The sequence below is a fragment of the Salvelinus namaycush genome, chromosome 29 (genome assembly GCF_016432855.1).
Source record: "Salvelinus namaycush isolate Seneca chromosome 29, SaNama_1.0, whole genome shotgun sequence".
Lineage (NCBI taxonomy): Eukaryota > Metazoa > Chordata > Actinopteri > Salmoniformes > Salmonidae > Salvelinus > Salvelinus namaycush.
Genome location: NC_052335.1, coordinates 17,748,757 through 17,768,047, shown reverse-complemented (window position 1 = coordinate 17,768,047; position 19,291 = coordinate 17,748,757). Strand labels below are relative to the sequence as shown.

Here is a 19,291-nt window from a genome sequence, read left to right as displayed (position 1 = left end):
AATAGATTCCCCAGGGAATAGCAGGCCCATGTGAATTATGTTCATCTGAAAAAGTCTTACTTCAACTTCAACCTGCTCAATGTGCGTTATATGAAAAAGTATTATCAGTGATGGATATTCAAAAGATCTAAGCTGGAATATGAGCCCATAAGAAAAGGGCTCAGCTGAGTAACCAATCAACCCGGAAATACTTTCTCTGACCCCCACCTTCTGACCAGTGGCCCATGACCCTCAACCCTCCACTTCCTGGTTACTTTTTTTTATCCCTTTTTCTCCCCAATTGGTAATTATGGGTCTCCCGGTCACGGCCGGCTGGGGTCGAACCCGGGTCTGTAGTGATGCCTCAAGCACTGAGATGCAGTGCCTTAGACCACTGCGCCACTCGGGAGGCCCCAACTTCCTAGTTACTTAACAATTGAGGTCAATGCTGAGGTAAGGCTGAGCCATAGAGATAGAGGACTCATCTTTGTATCTGTGCCATTATTGTGTATGTGATAGTATGGGTAGCTCCGTTTGTTCCAGATACAAACCATAGCAATCCCCACCCAGTTGACTTTGACTACTTTAAAATGGCAGAAGCATGATGGAAGCCCTCAACAGCGCTGCCCCATGCTAAAACGACCTTTCGCTAGAGGCCTCTATCATTCTCTATGCTCTTAACTCATAGGAATCCCCACCCAGTTGACTATTTTAAAATGCTGGAAGCCCTCAATGACAATGTTAAAACAGGTTATATCCATGAGTACTCTATCTATCTCTATGGGTTGAGCTGCTAATAAGCTTAAGGGGACGTTTATAGGACATGGAGGCTTTGTGCAGAGTAAGCCAAGCACACACCATACCGTACCCGTTTGCGGCCAAATCTCCATTCATAGTTTACTCCACCTCCTGGTTGCATTTCTTTTACTGGAGTAGCCTACAGGCAGCCACCCGCTTACAATGTAGCTAGTGTCACTACTGTGGCTAATGGCTACAATTGAGCTATTCCTGATAAAGATAGTTTGGTACTTTTTCTCATGGCAGCAGATCATATCTTCACCAACGAGTGGTGTTCTTTTGCCGGAGAGAACAGAGAAAGAATAGCGTTCTTCTGTGAACAGATATACTTTGTTTGTTCATGGAGAACTGAGAGCCATTCCTTTGATATCACACAAACTATTCTCAGTGTTGTGAATTGAGTACACAATAAATCACATAGAAGACAAACATTGTACAAATCCCCCTTCTTTTAATTGTTTCAATTTCATTATATATAAATACACATTTACAGATCATTTTTGTCCATGAAAGACATGGTGAATAATGAATGACATAATGAAAGCATTGACAAAATTACAATCAATCAATCATATTATTAGTGGCCGAGTCCCCATAGTCCCGTGTTCTATAGGGGAGTGACAACATGGGGACAGCCCTGTCCCTACACTCAGAGCAGATATATACTTACTGTCTGCCTGCCTACTACTGTAGACCAGAGCTATGGTGGCCTAGCCAGTTAAGACATAGCCTAGTTCCTCTGTCAACCAGCTGACACAGCCTAGCTCCTCTGTCAACCCGCTGAGACAGCCTAGCTCCTCTGTCAACCCGCTGACACAGCCTAGCTCCTCTGTCAACCCGCTGAGACAGCATAGCTCCTCTGTCAACCCGCTGAGACAGCCTAGCTCCTCTGTCAACCCGCTGAGACAGCCTAGCTCCTCTGTCAACCCGCTGAGACAGCCTAGCTCATCTGTCAACCCGCTGAGACAGCATAGCTCCTCTGTCAACCCGCTGAGACAGTCTAGCTCTTTTGTCAACCAGCTGAGACAGCCTAGCTCTTCTGTCAACCAGTTAAGACATAGCCTAGCTCCTCTGTCAACCAGTTAAGACATAGCCTAGCTCCTCTGTCAACCAGTTGCCCCTTGGTAAGGACCACGTTGGCTAGTCTAGGGTTCGCTCTTCCCAACTGTCTGTCAACGTGTTTAATTAAAACAGCTCTTTCGGTTTGACATAAAAAAATAAATAAAGGACAATGTACACCATTTAAATGGGGTTGATTCTTAAAACATTTCCCATTCACAGGGATTCTCAAAAAAAATTATTTGCATGTGACACATGTGGTTGTGATTATTATTATTTACAGCAGATAAGGATCACCAGAATAAATATATTCCTCCTCTCTGAGCCCTGGGGCCAGATACTGTACTGTTATGTTTATTATGGTTTGTGAAAACACAACCAACAGTCTGAAGTTTCAGGTGGGTTTTAGCTGTTAACTTACTGATATGAAGAGGCGAGAAAAGGTGCAATAATTCCAGTAACAAAATGATGCTGCTGATAGATCATTTCTATGTAAACACTCAGAAGAGCGCTACAAAATATAAAATGGCTGCTTGACATCATTTGATGACATCATTTTAGTTTAGCTTATCTTCAGGGTTGTTCTTCAGCCAAAACACAAGGTGGTTAACGCCATGTACTAGCCCCTCTTCAGGAAACACAGAATGCCCTTTTCAAATGACAAACCACACAAAAAACTGGGAGGGGGATGAATGACTGACTGACCTCAGCACTACATGAACAAACCAACAACGATTTTGTACAATGCTACACACACACACCTGGGACTGACTGACTCTCAATGACAATATGACATTCATTCACTTCACTGCTTTCACTATTCTGATTACACAACATTGAGAAACCCCTGACTCTGCACCCCCAGGGTTATAAAGAGAGCTGTACTTAAGTACAGATAAACTGCTGGTTGGGTGATCTGTACAGATCCTAACCCTGCTGTCGGACATTGTATCATCTCATCACTGAGACTAGTAGTCGTGCCTCTTCAGCCCATAAAACAATAAATATGGCAATCAATCCACCAAAACCCCATGGAAAACAGCCTGGTGTGTTACTTCTTAAAAGTCAAATCAACATATGAAAAGTCTAAAATATTCAGTGATGGGATATCTCTGTAGGCAGTACAGCGAACAAAGTAGTCATCTAGGATGTGGCATAGCATGGTCTTAGTGGCTAGGTCAAACAGACACCCACAGTACATACCCACTCCCCTGTATCTCCATGTTACATCAGACTATGAGGAGAATGCAAAGCAAAACCACCATTTGAGATGGGAAAAGTTTGATAAGTCGTTTGGTTGCAGTTAGCTAGCTGTAGTCAGTAGTCAGTTCCACCCAAAACAGAGTGCATTGTGCTGACTGTTGGTTTCAGTAAGCACTTGGCTAGACCCATGTTAGCCAACAGTCCATTGGAAATTATCATTTACCCACTTCACAGGTTTCAAAAGTGCATAGTAGACCCAAATGCATACATACACCTCAATTAAACAATCCTCTCAGGTTGGCTCTAGTGGCATGAGGAGAAACGTCTCTTTGGGAGCTGACTGTTGAACACATGGAGTGAGTGGCATCTAGATTGGCTTTGGTCGAACTAACATAATTGTGACAGTTAGCAATTAAATTAAGCAATCAACAAATTTTTCTTGTTTTATCCACCCGACATTTTCACTGTTCTTGAATGTCTACTGTATCCAGCCCCACTCTTGGGTCTCTTTCAGGTGGCGGTGGAGGGGAGACCCCTGGTTGTGTGGCATACTGTAGGAGAACCTGCAGCTGGCGGTATCGCTGGCAGTGGTGGGGTGGTGGCTGTAGTACAGGGGTGTGGATGTATGGGGTATGTATTTGCCAGTGCTGTACAATAGGGGCATGCAGTTCAAATGAAGCACATGCAATCTGTTTGGGAGCCTTTACTTCCTCTGATCCATGCTTTAGTCTCTGGGGAGGTGGAATGTTTGGCTCAGGCCATTTAAAACTCAGACTGAACTTAAAAAGAGAGTCTCCAATCCCACAGCGTTCTAACAGAGACAAGAGAGAGAAAGGGGGGGATAGATGAGGGAGGATAGAAACGGAGGGATAGAGTGTTCCAATCCTCAGTTTGGTGGATAGATAGACACATATATCATGTCATAAGGAGTCCTGGTCTCTTGGCAGCCTGCCGCTCGTGTCCATTAAGTTAGATCTGTACCACAGTATGGGGGGGTTGACTGGCTGGCTGGTTGACTGGCACTAGTGACGGTTGGCCTGGCTGGCTGCTGGGGGCTCCAGTGTGGGGACCTCAGGGGCCTGGCCGTTCCCACCGTAGGGGAGGGCTCCAGCGGGTAGATGGGGCTGGGAGGGAAGGGTCACTGCTGGGGCTTGGAGGTGGGCTGGCTGGCTGCAGGCTGGGAGGTCTCTGGAACCTCGATGGAGATGGAATGTGGCTGGATCACAATAGAGGCACGAGGACCTGCAGGAAGACATTGAACTGTGTCAGACTCACTGGGGAAAATAATAACCCTCAATAGAGAAAAGTTAGCCAAGTGTCCCATGCCATAACGAGTAGGTAAAGGACTAGGCTACATATAGGCTATGTGCTCTATGAATAAATGTAGCTTCTGCATTATCTATGGTTTGTATGATACTAAAGGTCAAATTCTGAAGTCAAATGAAGAACTAACAGGCATGTACAGACAGGTAACAATGATCCCAATGCATTTCACACGTCAATGGCAATGACTTTGTAAACATCAGATAACATATCAGGGTTCTGTAGATATAGACTAATGATGACCTGATAACAATGAGGAAGACAATGCGGAAACATCCCAATAGGAACATCTGTCCAGGTTGAGGTTCATGAACACAGTACAAGCCAAAAGCCTGTAACTACAGTAAAAAAAACTCTAAAAAAATTAAGCAGCCAGGCTGAGGCTACAAGTGCAAAGTCTGGCTACCAGGTACACACAGGGTATTTACAAGCTGGAAGCATGACAGTCTACACAACATCTCTGTAAACCCTGTTGACAGGAAGCTTCCAACTCTCATCTAGCTTTGTTGCAATAAATCCTGTTATCAAAAAATTCCAGCAAGTAATAGCCTGTTGTCTCAACTAGAAGCAATTCACATGGGAATGTATTAGCAGGAGGCATGACCTAAAGTTGGGCCCTTGCTTAACTGTTCTCAGGTGTAACCGGTCCTGAAATATTGAAAACTCCACGAGGGTCATGTTCAGTAGGTGAAAAACGTTTTGAAACAAGGATGTGCTACCTGAGCATGTCCAGTAAGGATACAGATTTTTGTTTTCTGTCGCAAAACATTTTGCTACGGTGTACCCTACTGAACATGACCAAGTGTGTACCATGAACCTACCTGCCCTCCCCTGGCGATGCTCATCCACACTGTCACTTTCCTTATAGGGGACATCATCCATATGCAGCATAGAGGAAGAGCACAGAGCACTGCTTAGAAAGCACTTGTACTATTAGTTAGGCTACTACCCCTACTATATCAGATTACAATATAATGATAGTAATAATATAGGATTATCTCAACATCATTATATAGCCATAGTCTCTTGAAGCTTCCAGCTATCACTTTGGTAATGCTAAAGAGAGAATCATAGACTGACATGTCAGCAGGCATCATGGTGTTGAACAAACAGAGCACCAACAGAGAGGATGGTGCTGAGGAAGTAGGTATGAGGTGAGATGACAAACACATATGGCCGGATGTGACAGGACAGCAGTGGCTCGTCTTAGGGGTATTGGTCTCCCACTGCACACCACACACACCTGTCCCTACCACTGTCACAGGTGACATTAGAACATGTCCCCACGAACAAACTTTCAAAAGGCATCCTAATACTGTGTATATCATGGAATATTCCAGACTATATTGGAGAATTAGTATATTCCAGACTATGTAGGATCTGACTATGATGCTCTGTCTTTCATGGAAAACACTTACTCAAAGTTTCTAATGCTTCTTTCAAACTGGATGCATGTTCTGGAACATGTTTGATTTTGCACAGGCTTCATTCCTTTCACTCTGTCATTTAGGTTAGTATTGTGGAGTAACTACAATGTTGTTGATCCATCCTCAGTTTTCTCCTATCACAGCCATTAACTATTTTAAAATCACCATTGGCCGCATGGTGAAATCCCTGAGCAGTTTCCTTCCTCTCTGGCAACTGAGTTAGGAAATACATCTGTATCTTTGTAGTGACTGGGTGTATTGATACACCATCCAAAGCATAACTGATAACTTCACTATGCTCAAAGGGATATTCAGGGTCTGCTTTTTTTTTTTTTTTACCCATCTCCCAATAGGTGCCCTCCTTTGCAAGGCTTTGGAAACCCTCCCTGATCTTTGTGGTTGAAATTGTGCTTGAAATGTACTTCTCGACTGAGGGACCTTACAGATAATTGTATGTGTGTGGTACAGAGATGGGGTAGTCATAAAATTATGTTAACCACTACCATTGCACACAGAGTCCATGCAACTTATTATGTGACTTAAGCACATTTTTACTCCTGTACTTATTTAGGCTTGCCATAAAAGGGGTTGAATACTGATTTACTCTACACATATCAGTTTTTCATTCATTTGTAAAAAACTAAATTCCACTGACATTATGGGGTATTGTGTCTAGATCAGTGACACAATCTCAAATTAATCAATTTTAAATTCAGGCTGTAAACACAAAAAAATTGGAAAAAGTCAAGGGGTATAAGTACTTTCTAAAGGTAATGTACCTCTACAAAAGGCCCCAGGGGGGTCAAAGGGTTGTGTTAGCATGACAAACGGACTGTGCTTTTAGCACATATCCACAGGCTAGGTTTTCAACAAACCAGCCTGACATTATATTGATGTTTTTAATATGAATAGACGGCTACTGTTTATTGAAGGCATCTAATGTCTTGTGGGTTGAGTGAGTACTTGGCTGCTGTGGGGCCCTGTTTTGTCTTGTGAAGTTCACTTGTTACGTCCAATTAAAACGCCTAAAGCCGGTAGTACACTACACAAGTCGGGCACTGATTTAGCTGTTCCAGATACATTTTTGAGATTGGAGACAAAATCCTCATTGTTGCCTACTCGGGGCACGCGGCTGTCACCGACGCTCTTTTAATGTGAGCGGGTCAGAGATGCAATCTGAGGGCTACCGATCTCGTCTTGGAGCAGCCCCAGACATCTCAATATTTTCAAACATGTTGAATTCTGGCACAAAATCTGCAATGCTTTTGTAGTGTGAAATGTGCAACGACAAGTTTTGAGACCGGTGATCAGCAAAAGCCAATGAGCGCTCGCCAAAGAAACCAGTGAGATGATGACATTGTTTCGCGTCACCCAGAAGTTGTAGACTCTTTCGAGCAGGAGCCATGACTACTAGGATGCGTTTGTACTTGCCTTAATAAACCAAAGCGTCAACTCGTTTCAGCTCTGAAGTTCACAAGCAATAGAAATTTCAACTCTGTTTGTCATGCGTCAATGTCTGACAGAAAACGTTTATGAGACTGCTTTGAGCCACAGCTCGTTCTAGCTACGTTAACAATCTAATCACATCATTGTTTTCGCGAGACTACGTGGTGGTATGGAGAATCCTCACGACGAAGTGAAGACTCTTGTAGTGTGTGACCCCCTTGTCTGTACCAGATGGTTTATTGTGCGCACCACCATGTTGGCAAGACAAGAAACTACAGGAAAGACGTTTGTTTAACATGAGAGGCTCAGCGATGTTAGGATTTTGAAAGTCGTAGTGTACACCCGGCATAAGCGTCTCTGTGGTCTTACTGGTAAAGTAACGGTATACTGGGCATAGATTAGGCTAATTAACAAAGAGATTACATCCACTTTATCATCAAGGCAGCAAATAGTTACTACAGATACATTCACGATGGACCAAACACTGACAAAATGCTTAGTGATCAATTAACTGAAATGATTGTTATCGAGTTGCTCCATCTGTAGCAAAATTAGGTCCACTACATTATATACACACAAGGCAAGCTCATACATGCAGCCATGCTCAAAACATTCTGAAGCAACAGCCATGACATCATGCAACTCAACACTGACAGGCAAACAGAATGGATGGTTAGTGAGTCAGTCGAAAAAAACAGCTGAACATAGTACAAAGGCACCATGTGTCACTATGAGCAAACACAGTCTGGTGAAACGGGTTGGTCTGGGGCGTGGCAACGTGCACAGGAAGCGGGACGGATGAACACGATGCAGCTGGGTTGAGTACAGCAAGTACATCAGGGAGACGGGGGGCTTACGAGTCATTTAGACTCCGGCAACGTTTCGCCTGGGTTCTCAGCAGCCACTGGCCTGGTCGGGTAGTCAACCACTGGATTGGCAGGGTCTAGGCTGTTGGCAGGGTCTAGGCAGTTGGCAGGGCCTAGGCTGATGGCAGGGCCTAGGCTGATGGCAGGGCCTAGGCTGATGCTTTCAGCCCCAGGACTCGATACAGCTATAGGTACAGGTATGGGCTGCACAATGATTACCGTGTCACCTGGTGGATCAAAACACAAACGTACAGAAACACCTCTCTGTCAGAATGAGATAAACCAGGCCTGCTCATTAGGCCAGAGTATACTGATATGTTATCCCCACACCCATACTGCCCTCGTGCTGTTAGCTTGTCATGTTTGGTTTGGTTTGCAGTTCCTGTTTTTGTGTGATACGGTGAGGAGATTATTCATATCATCTAGGTATTCGCCTGAACATGTTGTGAATATCTCTGAAACCAATAGCAAAACAAATTGCATCGTCATTTTGCCTATAACGCCTTATACTGAAAGTCCAAATGGTGTGACAGTCACTTGGGCTAAGGGTCGTGACTATGGGGTCACCATGGTCACTGATCACTCCTCAGAACAGAAAACAACGCAATTAGGAGTCTAGTCCTTGGGACTGTTTTCTATTGAGTGAAATGCTGTGTAAAGAGGCAACATGAGTGAAGGAGCTGAGAGTCCTGTCCTCAGACCAACCAGTTAAGGACATGACACAAGAGGCTGAGAGAATCCTCTGAGATCTGACAGGATTACATGCATCTTCCTCATCTCGCTCCTGTCCCAGCCCCTGTCCCTTTTCTGACCTGTACTGGGGACCACTGATGGGAGAGGGTGAAACAAAGAGCTTCTTGGTGGGCTTGAAATGTTAGAAGAAAAGAAACACTGTTGACATCGCTACCTGTTAATGTTGACATGTTATTGCACACTGTTCTGACACTACATCCATAGCTTTTACACATCCAAAAATACCAAACAACATGATATGAACCAGCAGTCTCTCATTCAGAGTACGAGTAAGCTATAAATACCTGCACATCAAGGTAATCTAAGGGCTAACCTGCAGCCTCTACCTCCTGGGCAGGACCAGGTTCTGTAGACCCAGAGTCCTGCCTAGCTGGACTAGACACTGGTGCCCCCCCCCCCCCCCCCCCCCTCCTCCTCCATTCCCTCATCCCTTCCTCCCCATCCCTGTTTGGCTGCTCTGGCCCCAACTGTGCTCTGCTGTTTCCCTGCCTCTCCTCCCTCTTCTTTCCCCCTCTGAAAGGAAGTGACAGCGTTAAGTCAGGCTGAAAAACCGACATCTGCGGGGCAGCCTGTCGCTGAGGTAGTGTGTAGGGACGCCAGGACCCAGGAGAAGGGCCAACACAGAAGGATTGGGGGGCACACTGTATTTATCCTGTTACCCTCCTCATGAGCTCTATCCCACCTATAATAGTCTATACTATACAATAGAAAAATGGCTATGTGCACTAGCATACTTAGTTTATTACCCAATTCCAAACAGTCCCCAGCCTACTTACTAGCGCCCCAAACATCCTACCACCCCCCCCCCCCCCATTTAAAAACTCCCCCGTCCCCTCCCAGCGTGGTCTCACCTCTGTCCGTCTCAGCTTTGATCTGGGCCTCCAAGTCCTCTGGGTCCACGTACTGGTAGTGATCATCCTCCTCCGGCGGCTTGCACTTCCCGCAGCAGAAACAGCAGCAGCAACAGCAGCAGCAGCAGGAGAAGACGGTGCAGCACACGGCCATGGTCTGCAGCACAAGGGCATAACACAAACACACAGCATTATCAGTATGGAGCTTCTCCCGATCACATATACCCAGCCGGGACAGTCACCCGCTGTCTTCCTGCTCGCAGGAGAACTTATGTCTAGCCTCAGATCTACAGGGTGATCCAGTGAGAGAAGCTAGGGGATATTAACAGCAGAGACAGTGTAATACATGTGGATGCTCTCAATAATCCTATTGTACCGAGCATTTCTAGGGTATACATAAGTGGAGCGGTTTTGTTTCTCCCTGAAATGTTCCTTTGCTTTGTAGTTTTCTTTGTAGGTGAAAGCAGAGTGAGGTTTGTGAGACAGTCAGTGGATCTTCATCACTGCATCTAGACCTCTCTACTTACTCTACTCAGCATCAAAGGCCACACATCTCAGAGTGACTGAGCACAACTACACAGAACACATTTCTAAATAAAGACTGCTTTGCACCTGGAGCCATCTGTCTGTCTGAAACAGAAAAACACAGTACACTGACAGGTTCAGAGGGAGGTAACTATGAGACTTGTTAAAGCAATTATACACAAATACTTATATACTGTCAATGTACTCCCAACAGGGATTACAGTAGGGTGTCTAATGCATGGAGAAGACAGTACTAGACAGTGAATTATATCCATAACAATGTCTAATAAAATCCCAGCAGCTCTTAGTGTGATGAGTGTGTGAGTGATGTGGCTGTGAAAGAAGTCCAGTCAGTATGTCATCACTGAGACAGTCAGCTGGGAGAGTGGGGCTACTCACCCCCACTGTCGAAGGTTACAGCATTACTGACTACACCCCGGATAACCTAATATATTACCCTGTTAGACTAAAGGTGGTTTGGGGGGTTATGAGGTACTCTCTCTCTCACCTTAAACCACCACTTGGACATGAGGAAGTAGTATTTGACGCTCTCCTCTCCAAACTGCTCGGACACATAGAGGCCCATGGAGCCGTACTCGTCGTAGATCCTCCTCTTGCCGTCATCGTTCAGGATGGAGTTGGCGTTGTTGATCTCTTTAAACTTATCTGCAGCCTCCGGGTTGTCTGGGTTCTTGTCTGGGTGGTACTTCAATGCTAGTTTCCTGTAAATAGAAGGATGAATTAACAAATGGATGGATGGATGAATAAATTAATCTCACTCCACACCACCACATAGAAATATCACAAAACTCTAAATCCTATAAAGAGCTTATACCTCATTAAAAGTAATTGTTCTGTGTCTGATGGACCAACTCCTGAATAAAGCTGATCATTAACTTGCTCCGGGGAAATGGAGAAACAGGCTTACAGGTTATGTGGCTATAACGACCAGAGACAAGCTGAGTGTTACCTGTAGGCTCTCTTGACGTCCTCAGCGGAAGATCCTTTCTCCAGGCCGAGCACCTTGTACAAGCTCTCCCCTGTGGTGGACATCTTCCTCTGGGGGCCTGGCCGGTTTGGCTCAGTTGCGCCTGTGCCTGTCGTGGCCATGGCTGAAGTCTGCCAAGATACACAGTCACACAGGAGGTTAGCACTAACTCACACACACACACAAAGTGTGGAACTAAGTAGGTTGTCACTGTAGCAACAGAGACATACACCCTGCAGTATTTACCTGACCTGTTCTTAAATCTTGACATTATTTGTACAAGGAGTAACTACATGTGTGTGTGTACTGTCTGTAGCCATAATCATCACAGTATTATAGCCTGGTAGACAGACACAGATGTTGTCACATTGCTTAGCCTAGAACACCATAGGGAACTGGAACAGCTCTGCCTAGAATATCCCATCTCATAAACCCAATGTCAATACAAGGATACTAAAAAAAGTATGAACCAGCAAAACACAAGGATATAGCATTCAGCACTGGCTGGGTTTGTGTTTTAACAATTTCTGCACAGATATGTAAGAACTGGGCCTATACACAACCCTTACAGATCCTTTTAAACCACAATACACTTAGCGCTGCGCAGATTCATTTTGGATTAAGCTCCAAGACTGTGTGTAGTGAAGTAGCATGTGTTAAACATGAATAATGCATCACAACTGTGGAGCCTCCATCTGAAATCCCTGTGATTAAAACAAAGCAGAAGGCCAGCAGTGAGACTCCAACGCTCCACACAGCCCCACATTCTGCTGAACAGGACAATAGCCCTGCTGTGGCGCACACACACACACCACACCACACTCAGCCACGCACACTGTGACTACTGGTGACTAGTAATGCCCTGAGCAGGCCTGAGCTAAAGGCGATTACATTTTGCTGATCTCGCACAGATTACTCACACAAGTCAACACAGGGCAATCCTAGACTGGCCCGGCGAGACGGGCCTGAACAGCCAGCACCGCACAGAGACAGGCTTAGGAGGCTTGGCTGGTAAGGAACCTGTAGTCTACAGGTTGTTGCAAGGGGGAACAGTAAATGGTGTCAAAAGGCTACAAGCAGTAGCAGACTAGCAGTAAACTACACTACCTGCCCATTTCCCGTTGATTCCCTTCAGGCTGGTGTTGTCCCAACACTGAAAAGGTGGTCTCTGTAATTACCTTTGTCTTACATTGGAACTGGTCAGTCTCCAAGTCAAGGATTTATATCTGCTTAACAACCACCAAACTTTACTCACACACTTCCAAAGCTTGGACAAGCAGAAACATTTAGCCAGCAAAGCTTGTGTTCCACCATGAATTACCTCTGCTATCCGGCCTGTCTGTCGGCCATTCACTAAAGCCCCAGTTCCAATGTTCCACTGGCTCAGGCCCAGCCTCAATTCTAATCAGTTAAAATAAAATAACTTGTGAATAGTCTGTAGAGAAAAGGGACTTAACAATTACAGGGCTAAATGGGGTAAAGAGAGACAGCAAAACAAGGCATCCGGCATTTTAGATAGGACCTACCTAGGCCTAAGCTGCTTGTTTCCTGTGCAATGCAGTAAGATAAATAACTTTCTGAAGTGGCATACTGTCATCTCCTTTGTTTCATTACACAATGCCAGAGCATGGGGCATTCATTATCAGACCCATTATCTCTGCCTTGTCAGTGACAGTGACGATTGATTTGTTGACCAAGCTTGTACTCTGATCACTTCACCTTCTTGCTGACAGTGTTTTCTCATCAACGCACAGTGTCTTAGAGTTGTGCCAAGCCTCTCCCATGGGCCCAGAAACCTGTGAGGGGCCCAGCCCAGGGACACTGCGTAAGCACAGTGGGCTGAGAGAGCGGAAAAAATCCATTAATATCTCTTAGGGCAGGGGTTCCCAAACTTTTTCTACTCGGGCCACACTTCCAGCATTGGGGAACACCACCCCGCGAGCGCGCCACGTCTATTTCTATTGGTACAAGCACTATTCATGACTGTTCACACCCCTCTTATTGGTGGAGAGAGTTTCACAGGTTTAAAGCTAATTTCCTGCAATTCCACACATTTTGTCATGGGGTGCAATGAAAATGTTGCAGTTTAAAGCAATTTTTCTTGGAATTCTATACATTTTGCCATGTTTAATGTGTATTCATGTGATATTAGAGTGACAATATACAACAATATCTATGGGCAAAAAAAAACGAAATAAAAAAAATGGACTAGTTGATCTGGATATTTCTGACATAAGGTATACAATGGCTAAGATGACAAGAGGAACTGATGATGCACTACCCAATTTAGAAATTGCACCTTGTGCCTTCTACTATTACGACTTTCAAGAGTAAGTTTAAAGCCGGACTGAGTTCCTTAAAAAAAAAATAATAATAATAATAATGACAAGGGCCTCACAGTTTGGGAACCACTGTACTAGGGGAGAAAAACTGAAGGCACCTTTTCAATAACACACAGATCCCTTGATTCCTGGAAGAGAAGTGACATGATGTGTGTTTGTTATGATTATGCTTCGGTTATGGTCATTACACTGTTTCTGGGTTATAAAATGTAGGCCAGCAAGTAAGGCCAAGTGGTTTTTCCCTGTGTGTTCCACACCGGCACACGTCAAACATTGTGACAGAGTAAAATGTGTGCATCCAGGTAGGTTTGGATGGTATCGAGATTTCCATATGGTCTTCTCTCGTACCGGGATTTACTGTATTACCGGCATAGCACACAAGGGGGCACTAAAAATGCATAAAAAGCCCATTGGGCCTCTATTACCAGAATGCTAACAGAATTAGCAAAAACGAATAGTGAAATCAGACGCTGTTAGCTAAAAGCTAACGAGAAAAAAAGAGAGAAAAAACGAATTGCAAAGATAAGCAAATCAAGCTCAAAGTTATACAAGCATCGCTAGTAACTGGAATGGAAGGAAGAGCAGCATGTGTACATGGAGCAGATAGGAGAAGAAAGAAGGAGAAAGAAAAAAACACTAGTAGGAAGCACAGGGGAAAAAAGCAGTTGTACAGATAACTCATCCAGAGTTTTTTTACTTCTGGCAGAAAGCCATTTTATGATATATGATGGCAAACATTTACTAGTGAATTGCATACGAGTGTAACTTCATCACCTTGTGCGCCGCAAAACAGAAACTCGTCAATAGATCTAGAACGCTATGGAATCACCAGCTCGCTTTCTCCTGTTGTGCTGTTTACAAACACGTGACTGGCTCAACTGTTCTGGAGAACTATGGTATGCTTCATAATTTAAAATAATGTGACAGGTGAAATAAAGAACGCAATCTGCTTTATCTCCTAAGGTATTGCACAAGTTGACTGCGGGTAATAACTTAAAAGTAGCTACAAATATTTAAATTAAGTGGAAAACTTCAAATAAATAGTTTTGACAGTATTGAAAAACAATCCTGTGGCTTTTCCAAATAAAACGGTATACCGCAAGAGGCTTCTGTGGGTTAGCGAGAGTAGACATGACCCCGCGCCTGTCAAAGCCACCACTTGACACCCCGGAAAAGACTGCAGCCTGGGAGCATTTCTAGCTTGGGTGTGAAACGGTCTGTACACAGGCTCTGACAAGCGCTACCTAATAGGCTAGTCCATCACACAGGCTCTGACAAGCTTTACCTAGTCGGCTAGTCCCTGGCCTGGCTACACCATCTCTTCTCTTACCTAGCTGAGACTGAGCCAAAGGAACCCCTGGCTAAGATGATACACAGGCAAGGCCTGGTGCGTGAGTTGGTCTTCATACTCAACATGTCATCAGGGTTCATGACCCCTGACAGGTCACTCCTGATGTGGAACTTTCTCACACTAATATGCAAAAATCCCATAGGCATAATGCCTAAATAAGGACAAAGACTGGATTAATGGAAGAAGAGTGCTTTATCTAGGCCTAAGTAACTATTTAAATTGGCCCTACTTGCTAAATATATCAACAAGTCAGAGATGGAAAGATCAAACAAATTTGAAGAACAGCCACTGTGATCATGTGACAGCCAAATTATCTTAATGTGAAAGAGAAAACACAGAGAGGCAGCAGCACTCAAGCAGCCTACTGTCAGTGCTGGGCTTAATCAAGGGTCTTTTGCATTCTTTTGCAATCCTCTTGTTTCTCACAGAAGGCTATTTTTTTGTTGCCTTTTCAAGTGATTCAAGAGCCGGATGTTGTTCTTACAGAACTTTCATAAACATCCCAGGGATGAGAGCTGCTTCAGGACATTTAAAAACAACTACTTCCGTACCTTGTCAATGGAAAATGATCATATCTGATTTTATTTGCCACCATAAACTTTAACAACAGCAACCTCTGATTTAAGGTTGAAACCTGAGATATATCAAATAAAATACAAGTCTCTAGGCATAAAACATTGCTACAATGTTAAACATGCTTCAGTGGGGGGTAAGGACAACTCAATGACCAAGACAAGTAGTAGGACAGACTGGCATTTCAACATCTAACCTGCATCTCTGCTCATAACCAGAGTATAAACTAGGCCTAACTGACCCAAAAACTGGAACTGGGCTTGACTAACTTTTTTTGCCACTTGTCCTTTGGACTTGTAAAACAGATCTTTTTTCCCCCAATTGTCCCCCAAAAATTATATAATTGTATGGTGCAAGGAACCACTTATTTTACTATTGCGAAAAATACAAAAATGTAGGCTACACTCTTCCTATTGGCTTCTTTGCATATTCAAACCGGTATTAAAATATTCACTGCCTCTTAAGGCTCTCCTGGAGGATGGTTGGCCACCCTTTCAATATTACAACTAAATACGTTTGTAATTTTGTATGTCTACCATTCAAAACAGACTCCGGGACGACAGATCCAAAATTCATACAACCACCGCACATAAACACATTCAAAAAAGCAATGAGGCTGATGCAACAGATCAGAACGTATATCATAAAATGTTGATAAAGTTGTATTTCTTCATATTATATGTTCAACAATGCGCACACGGTTCCTGGCTATTGTCGAACGTTCCAAATTCTATTAGGGGAAACATCACTCAAAAGCGCACAGCAATCGCGAGCGGTTTAACGTGATAGAGTAGCCCAAAGTCCGGCAGATGGCGATATTGAGTTAATCTTAACGTCCAAACGCATTGTATGCAGCTGGCAATGGCAATACACTCATATCCCCGGTGGAACGGTTCATACCTAAAACATTCTCCATTCCGGCTGCAAAAGCTTCGATTTCCTCAAATGTATTCAATGCGCGAAGGCGTGAAAAAAAACTGCAGAAATATGCGTACTTTCCTTATGAAACAATCAGGTTGCAGCAGTCGGTTGTTGCAGCAGTCTGCTGAACGCGGGGCGCAATATCAGGAAGTAGCATTCCTAGGCATTAGACACTAGCATGGTGGTAAAAAATGGTGTTTCAAAAAAAAAAATGCATATTTTTCCTGTTTTTTCCCCCGCGTTCTCGCCATTAAATAAAGTTGAGGAAATCGAAACCTTTGCAGCCTGAAATTAGTATGTTTTAGGCACAAACCAGTCCACGGGGGATACAAGTGTATTGAAGGTTGCACACAGTACAATGCGTTTGGACGGTAAAATGAACTCTCAATATCGCCATCTGACGACCTTTGGGCTAGTGACGGAGATTAAAATATACATTTGAAATGAAGAATGGGAAATTTAAAGATGCACCAACTAGCATGGTTTACTGATAGACTAGGGTTATGTATTTGGCTGCTGGACAATAAAATAACGTTGATTTAAAAACCAACAGAACATGAGAAATATGCTAGTTTCAATGGCATATTAAGTGTTTATAAAATAATTCCTTCAACATTTCTATGGACATATTTGGCTAGGCTACTTTGAAACAAGGTAAGACATGCTTTAGAAAACAAAAAAAAGTATAGGTTTTAAACAATTAGGTTTGTGGTTAAATAGTTTTAAAATGCTGACCGCCTCTGCTCAAATTCAAAGTGGGTGATGTGCGGTGCGTTTACTGGCATTTCGCCTCTATATATGTCATTAAAAGTCTCATTAAAGTTTGGCTACATTTTCTGGCGCTTCATGTCAGCATTGGTTTGGACATGAGGCTGTAGCTAATATGCATAGGCTATCACATACACCAGGATTTCCCAAACTCGGTCCTGCCCCCCCGTTTGTATTTATGTACATGAAAAATAGATTCATATTATTCCAATGTTGCCCTCTGATCGGTGTAATTGTTTGATATTGTAATGTGTGATTATTCTTTTACTTGTCCAATTGAACAATTTTAATCTATATTCTTGTCGGATGGACAAGAGGACCAGCTTTAATGTCGAGCCCTGTGGGGATTTGTGTAATTGCTGGCTGCTACAAATACTTGATGCAAAATTATTGACATAATCCATGACTAATCTGTAAAATACCACACCAGGATTTTGCTATGACACCTCACATTTGACCTCACAACAGCTGGGCCAAAATGGATTTGAAAGACTGACATCATGGCGGTAAAATATCTACATTAACCATTACCAACCTATACTAGTTATGTTGACAAAAGGCAAAACAAGAACCGTTTGAGCCATCTATTCTGTGACAGGAGATTGAAGAAACACACAGTATCTACGTGTTGCTATGACACACATGGCAGTGAGGGCTGGCAAGGGTGTGATCAAAATAAGAGACAAAACATTATGCAATAGCTAGCTCACACAAAATGAAACCCGATAGCTGTAGCTACAGATTAGCGATTGCGATAGAATAATCGATGCAATCATAATTGTTTCGTTTTTATATAGTAAGGAAGGTAGGGTTTTTATAGTCGGTTGGGTGTCTTGTAACCACTGCTGTGTCCTTGTCTTTATAACGTTATATTGTCCATTCCATGGTCATTGCACAACCATAATCCCTTGTTAATCTCCACATGGATAATTACTTTCCATTTTTACATCGTCTTTTCCCCATGCAAGAAGAATCTAACGTTGGCTAACTAGCTACATCTGCAGTGCTAGGTAGCAAGCTACAGTAACGTTAACTAGTAACGACATTGCAATTATCTTTGCACCTAGCTATGTGGCGTTTGCGCGAGTTATGCATATGTGAATTAGCTAGCTAGTTTTTAAAATAACCCAGGCACTGGCCAAAATGTTTTACTAACTAAACTAGCTGTCAATCAATGTTGTCAATAACATTTGGGGAGCGGCAATTGTACCGCTATTAGCCAACTATCTAAAAATATGAACGCTTATTGTAAGGTTATTGGTTAGTAATGAGAAGCTGGTGGATATCAACTGATACTTCAAAATGTGTTTCAACTGCAAAAGTCGACGGGCTGCTCAACTGACTGTCACGAACGCTAATTTAGCCAACTAGCTACGCTGATAGTCAGAATTAGTTATCCATGGATTTTCACTCTAATAATGTTACCTGAAACAAGCGTGCGTCCAAACAATGTATTTAACCAACCCAATATCAATCTGAAACCGCATGCCAGAGTAGTTCGTTGCGTTAGGCTGTAACGTTACACAATGTCAATGGGATTCTGGACTGTCCTCGCGACCAGACCCCACACTTGCTCGCTGGCTCAGTAGCTAGCCAAAACCGACTAGTGTAGCTTGAAAAATCAGCTCCCGTGGCTCAGGTCAGGGCGACTTTACGACGTATCTTACCTTGTGCAAATTGGAAGAGGTATATTTCGCTGTGGCATAGAGGCATCCACTTTGTATGTCAAGATTGCCAGACAGTGTCAATGTATCCGCCCCTCCTAAAAATGCTAGCTACTATCGTTTCAGTACCATTAGCCACAGTAGACAAGGGACGTCTGATTGGTTGAAGCCCTCGTCTCAGAAGCAATGAAACAGCGTCGTCATATCCTTACACAAATTTGGCGCTTGTGAAATTCACGTAAAAAAAGTTTTTTTTCTACCTACTGTAATTCTGTGTTCTATGAAAACTATAAAAATGTAACCAACGATGATTGAGCCTGGTTTGTTGGTCGGTCTCATGTTGGACCACCACTATTGTGCTGCCATCTAGTGTTTGAAGACAACTGGGTAGAAGTCCTAGGTAGAACCACATTCACATGAGAATAGCTTCATTTTCAGAGGTTAATGGAACAAA

At 43.5% G+C, this 19,291-nt stretch overlaps 1 protein-coding gene across 3 annotated transcripts; it reads right to left on the bottom strand.

Moving 5' to 3' along the window:
- Positions 1–1,223: 1,223 nt before the first annotated feature.
- On the bottom strand, positions 1,224–18,967 carry LOC120024174 (dnaJ homolog subfamily C member 5-like). 3 transcript variants are annotated; one of them, XM_038968345.1, is made up of 7 exons: positions 18,841–18,967; positions 11,201–11,349; positions 10,739–10,952; positions 9,706–9,862; positions 8,093–8,328; positions 5,184–5,223; positions 4,192–4,281 (listed from the first exon to the last, which is right to left on the bottom strand). In XM_038968345.1, exons 2-5 carry the CDS (start codon positions 11,338–11,340, stop codon positions 8,096–8,098), a joined length of 744 nt encoding a protein of 247 aa, XP_038824273.1. In that variant the 5' UTR covers positions 11,341–11,349; positions 18,841–18,967; the 3' UTR covers positions 4,192–4,281; positions 5,184–5,223; positions 8,093–8,095. The 3 variants fall into 3 exon arrangements, with proteins under 3 accessions (XP_038824275.1, XP_038824274.1, XP_038824273.1); XM_038968346.1 differs by lacking the exon at positions 5,184–5,223 and having other exon boundaries at positions 4,174–4,281; XM_038968347.1 differs by lacking the exons at positions 5,184–5,223; positions 8,093–8,328 and having other exon boundaries at positions 1,224–4,281.
- Between the last annotated feature and the right edge of the window lie 324 nt (positions 18,968–19,291).

Coding starts and splice junctions, on each gene's coding strand:
- LOC120024174 (XM_038968346.1), bottom strand. CDS start 11,340: ATGGCCACGACAGGCACAGGCGCAACTGAGCCAAACCGGCCAGGCCCC. Junction 10,953..11,200: donor GACGTCAAGAGAGCCTACAG/GTAACACTCAGC, acceptor TTCTATTTACAG/GAAACTAGCATTGAAGTACC. Junction 8,329..9,705: donor CAAAGCTGAGACGGACAGAG/GTGAGACCACGC, acceptor TTGATCCACCAG/GTGACACGGTAATCATTGTG.